The sequence below is a fragment of the Jaculus jaculus genome, chromosome 1 (genome assembly GCF_020740685.1).
Source record: "Jaculus jaculus isolate mJacJac1 chromosome 1, mJacJac1.mat.Y.cur, whole genome shotgun sequence".
NCBI lineage: Eukaryota > Metazoa > Chordata > Mammalia > Rodentia > Dipodidae > Jaculus > Jaculus jaculus.
Genome location: NC_059102.1, coordinates 316,315,970 through 316,321,829, shown reverse-complemented (window position 1 = coordinate 316,321,829; position 5,860 = coordinate 316,315,970). Strand labels below are relative to the sequence as shown.

At 47.3% G+C, this 5,860-nt stretch overlaps 1 protein-coding gene across 1 annotated transcript; it reads right to left on the bottom strand.

The window, feature by feature from the left end:
* Positions 1 to 3,383: 3,383 nt before the first annotated feature.
* On the bottom strand, positions 3,384 to 5,263 carry Pigm (phosphatidylinositol glycan anchor biosynthesis class M). The gene has a single exon (XM_004671107.2). It carries the CDS (start codon positions 5,170 to 5,172, stop codon positions 3,895 to 3,897), a length of 1,278 nt encoding a protein of 425 aa, XP_004671164.2. The 5' UTR covers positions 5,173 to 5,263; the 3' UTR covers positions 3,384 to 3,894.
* Between the last annotated feature and the right edge of the window lie 597 nt (positions 5,264 to 5,860).

Below are 5,860 nucleotides of genomic sequence, written 5' to 3'. Positions count from 1 at the left end.
AATTAATAATTTAATAAAAAGAATTCTTTAAAAAAACAAGTCATGTCTGGTAATGTAGGCCTAAAACCCAGTTAATTGGGAGGTTGAGGCAAGAGGATTACAAATTCAAGGTGTGCCTGGGGTAGAGTGAACTCAAGCCAAGCCTGTCTCAAAATAAAAAATTTAAAAAAAAAAACTGCTGGGGATATGGATCAGTGGTAGAACACTTGTATAGCCTACACCAAGACCTTAATTCAAACCTTATCAACAGGAAAATGAAAAAAAAATTTGTCAGAAAGCAGAATGTAGAATTAAAGTTTCCTCCAAAGCTCCAAGCAGAAATGTGTTGACATTGTAAAATTGACTTAAGAGCCGGGCATGGTGGCGCACATCTTTAATCCCAGTACTCGGGAGGCAGAGATAGGAGGATCACTGTGAGTTCAAGGCCACCCTGAAACTACATAGCAAATTCCAGCTCAGCCTGGGCTAGAGTGAAACCCTACCTCAAAAAAACAAACAAGTCTTAAGAGAATAATCTAAAACATAGAAATTGCTTTAAGTCATATTTACAATATTAAAAATTGAAAATCTTAGGCTAGAGAAAAATGCTTAGCAGTTAAGGCACTTGCCTGCAAGCTTCATGACCCTGGTTCAATTCCCCAGTACCCACGTGAAGTCAGATGCATAGTGATGCATGCATCTGGAGTTCGCCTGCAGCATTTGGAGGTTCTGGTGTGCCCATTCTCTCTCTGCTTGCAAATAAATAAAAATATTTTTAAAAATTGGGGGTTGGAGAGATGGCTTTGCAGTTCAGGCACCTTTGCCTACAAAACCTAATTTCCCAGGTTCAGAACCCATGTAAGCCAGATGCACAAGGTGGCACGTGGGTCTGGAGTTCGTTTGCAGTGGCTAGAGGCCCTGACACACCCATTCTCTCTCTTATCTTTCTGTCTCTTTCAAATAAATATTTAAAAAAAAAAAAAAAAAGCTTTCAGCTTTCCAGTGTGGACTGAAGACCAGTGGCTATCCAGGAAGCCCCCAGGCCTTCAGTGACAGATTGGGACTGCTGAGGCATCCAGCTTCATGGACTGAGCAGCTACCAGGTTCCTTGACTCGCAGGCCTGCAACCTGCTATTGTTGTCTGCCATAAACTAATCCAATATATTTTTTAATACGATATTTAAAAACTTTCAAAATAAGATCTAGTATGTCCTATGGGATTACAGTATAAGCTCACTGTTGTCAACAACTAGCTGCCTTTTTCAAGATAAGCAACAGCCAATGAAAAATCACTTATTCTGGGCTGGAGGGATGGCTTAGCGATTAAGGCATTTGCCTGAAAAGCCAAAGGACCCAGGTTCTCTTCCCCAGGACCCCCATTAGCCTGATGCACAAGGGGGTGCATACATCTGGAGTTTGTTTGCAGTGGCTGGAGGTCCTGGTGTGCCCATTCTCTCTTTCTCTCCCTCTGTCAAAAAAATAAATTTTTTTAAAAAAGAAAAATCACTTATTCTAATGCCAGGTCCCAAAAGGTAACCAGCAAAGAAATGGTGCCAGTAATAGAATTGTTTTATTTATTTTTTTGACTTTTTGAGGTAGGGTCTCACTCTAGCCCAGGCTGACCTGGAATTCACTATGTAGTCTCAGGAGTATTAGAATTTTTAGTTATGTCCAGTCCTATAGACATTTTATCCTAGGAGACTTATTTAGGGCTGGATTGGGATAAAGAATACTAACACTGAGGAGGCCTTTTGCTTTTAAGTTGTTTTTTAGATTAATGTTAGATAAAAAGTTTACCCATTTTATTTATTTTTAAAGAATGAGAATTCAAAGTGAAGACAAATCACTGCGTCAATGCCACAAGGCTCTATCCAGAGCACACAATTCCAGATGGCCATGGTAGATTCTAGACAAAGGAGCTATGCTTAGAAAACAAGGCAGAAATGTAGTCCTTTATCTGCGGAATGTGATGGATACAGCAAAGCATCAGTAGATGAAGACTTCTCTTGGCATTCTCATGGGAGATACTTAGTATGGTTGTGTAGCTCCTGGGGATCCAGAGGATACAGGAAAGGAAATGTGAGGTGTGAAGACTGAAGATGAATGAATGAAACATTGGAAATGATCCGGCCAGGCATCTGCCTAGAAGAGTCTGTTTGTCCACTATTTCTATTAATTTGTCTCTCTTCTGTTTGGAAACTCCTGTACAGTGTTTAATGCTGGGGGATGTGCCTCTTCAGTTCTGCTGCTTGTTCTGAGTATTTGGGAGGTACTGAAATAAAGATACTCTTTTTGTTTATTTAAAAAAATTTTTAAAAAATGAGAGAGAATTGATAAGCCAAGTTCTCAGCCACTGCAATTAAACTCCAGATGGTTGCACCACCTAGTGGGCATGTGCGACCTTGTGCTTGCCTCACCTTTGTACATCTGGCTTACATGGGATCTAGAGAGAGATAGAACATAGGTCCTGAGGTTTCGCAGGCAAGTGCCTTAACCACTAAGCCATCTCCCCAGCCCCAGACAATTTATGCCAATAAGTGACAGAGGAGTGCTCAGCACTGAAACAAGGCTCAGGATCCATTGTGGAAAAGGTGGTGGGAACAATTTAAGAACCAAAGACAGGTTAGGACTGCTTACAATGCACTCTTCCAGAAACAAAATGGCCTAGATATCCATGGTCTTATAGTGCCTGGTATAGTACCTACACAAGACCCTCATAATAGGAGGAAAAGATGATAGCCGGGTGTGGTGGTGCATACCTTTAATCCCAGCACTCAGGAGGCATAAATACAAGGATCGACATGAGTTCAAGACCACCCTGAAAATAGAGTGAATTGCAGGTCAGCCTGTGCTAAAGTGAGACCCTACCTCGAAAAAAAAGATGATGACATCAAAATTTAAAAAACAAAACTGATTCAGAGAGGGAGAGGATATGATGGAGACTGGAGTTGTGAAGGGGAAAGTGAGGGGAGAGGGAATTATCATGGTTTATTGTCTATAATTATGGAAGTTTTCAATAATGAAAAAAATGAATTTACTTAAGTTTTTAAAATCATGATCATAAAATCATACTCATATTACTGCATCATAAAATGTAAGGGGCTCCTAACTTTGTGTGTGTGTGTGTATATATATATATATATTTTTTTTTATGTATTTTTTAGAGTGCTTGCTCATAGGGTTGTGTTTCTTTTTTTCCTCAGAGCTATTAAGTCTAGATAAAAAGTAATTTTTAGCAATCAGAAACTTTTAGGGTTAAAATATGCTAAAGTGCCCATTATAATTTGTATTCAATGATTTTTTTAAAATCACATCTAAAGATAGATAAATTTAAATTCAATCCTTTTTTGTATAAAACCAAATGGTACTTTGATACCACTGGGACTAAGTGCTGAAAAACGAAATCACAAAACAAGCCCCACATTTAATACAAAACTTTCCCAACATAGCATAGTATTACTTAATACTTTGTATCTTAAAAGGTTGTATGTATGAATACTGTGAATTTTCACAGCTATCAGGAAAACTACAGGAAGACAAATTGGGGAGTAAGACACAGCTTAAGACCCTGGCATAGTATAACCGGAACCAATACCGGTATTGATCATATAGTCCTAAAATTCCACAGGAATTTTCAACTTTTGATGGTTTCATCGGCCTTTCAGTTTTTTTTCTCATGGCATCCTAAACAAATGAGTCCTAAGATTTTTCTAAAAGGTAGGCCTCGATTATCGGGTCCCCTTACTCATAAGGCAGGCAGCACTGGTCTGAATTTGTTGGAACAAGGGAACCTTCATTAGAGTACCCAGACTGTTCAGGGAGGAAAAAAAAAAATCCAAAAATATTTTTTTTCTTTCGTGCTCCATCCAAGATAATCAGAACGTATATAAGTGGCAGAAGGTCCAGAACATTTCGTCAGTCATATTTGAGTCTCTCTGCTGGGAGCTCCTCCTTGTAGTGGGAAATTATCTGAATCAGAATGGAACAGTTGATGAGCAGGAAGAACAACCCAGCCAACCAAATGAGCAGAAACGTGTTCTTCCCCTGGAACTCCAGGGCATAGGCGGGGGCCAGCCACAGCGCCTGCCCGACGAACCAGAGCAGGAGCAGCACCACGGCCCTTCTCCAGGGCATCCTCACCAGGGGCATCACGACAGGCAGAAGGCAGAGGTACCAGAGGAAGTACTGGGAGGTGCAGACTTTGTTGAAGGTGACGAAAATGGCCGTGTGAAGGAAACAGCAGAAGACGAGGTCCCTGTAGTAGGCGAAGGACACGGCGGCGAGCAGCAGGCACTGCGGCAGGAAGGCGGCGAGGCCCAGCGCGAGGCTCCCCGGGCTCTCGGCCGTCAAGTACAGCAGGTAGAAGTACGGGGAAAAGTTGTGCCGGATATCCCGCCGGGTCACGTGATAGAGGTAGGCGTGCTCCAGGAACTCCCAGCCGTATTTACAGTAGAAACCCAAGCTCAGGGCCGAGAACGTGAGCCCCGCCACGGCCACGAAGCGCAGCACCGACGGATGGCACAGCCTGCTCAGCAAGTCGCGGAGGCGCGCCGGCCACGAATACCCGGATGCGCCCGGGGCCCGGCCGCGCATGCGCGCGCGCTCGGGCGGCAGGTGCAGGGCGATGGGGAGGATGTAGGTCACGGGGTACAGCTTCATGTGCACCGCCAAGCCGTACACGAGCGCGGCGGCCGCCACCAGGCGCTTCTCGATGAGGTACAGGGCGCCGAGCACCAGGGAGGCCACGACGGAGTCGGCGTTGCCTCGGCTGGACACGGCCATGGGCAGCGGGTTCAGGAGCCAGAAGACGCAGTAGCCGCACGCGCGGCGCCGCCCGAGCCCGCGGAGCAGCAGCAGGCGGTAGGCCAGGGCGGCGGTGAGGAGGTCGCAGCTGATGAACAGGAACTTGCCGAAGAGCTCGCTCACGTACACGTTGGGCGTGAGGAGCCAGCTGAGCAGCGGGCTGTACCGGTACGTGGCCCGGGCGTACGGGGAGCGGCCCTCCGTGACGAAGCGCGCCGCGTCCGTGAACACGTGGTAGTCGATGTCCGTGTAGCGCACGAGCAGCGTGCGGTCCTGGAAGACCCCGTAGAAAACCAAGGCCACCCGGGCCAGGAAGGCCACGCAGAACACGCCGGCGGGGGCCACGCGTAGGCTCAGCAGCCGTGCGCCCCAGTGATTGGCGCAGCTCATCGTCTCCTGTCGCTAGCCTTCGGGAGGACCCGGCATCTCCCTCTCAAGCTACAGCGCCAACCGCCCCGGCGGAGCCGGCGCTTCCGGCACGGAGCCCCGCCCGCGCGCGGCTTCCGGTCGCCCGCCTCGCCGAAGCGCCGCTGTTCTCGTGATTGGCTGCCTCGTTTCCACCCCCCCCGTGGAGGCGGGACTTCCGGTGCCCAGGTCGGCTAGTCCGCAAAGCCCGGAGGCATGGATTTCGTGGAGCGGAGTACTCCGTCTAAGTGAGCCCGTGTTCCCCCGCACGAGTTGACCGAGGTGGGCTTTTGAGCCGAGAGAGCCGCGGCCTGCCAGCTGCGTGCCTCAGCACTGCGCTGGAGACCAGAGGGTGAAAAATGTCCACACGGAGAGAACATAAACCTCGGTTCTACTTTTACTGCCCACCAGCTCTCATACCTGCGAGAGCATGGTGAGCTCATGAGCTGGTCCGAGGGGACTTGGAAGCCCGAGTGTGAATGTATTTGGGACATACTTATATTTAAAAATTAGTAACTGGCCTGGAGAAATGGCTTAGGGGTCAAGGCACTTGCCTGGGAAGGCTGAGGACCCAAGTTCAATTCCCCAGAACCCACGTAAGCCAGATGCACAAGATGACATACGCATCTGGAGTTCCTTCGCAGTGGCTATAGGTCCCGGCACGCCCATTCCT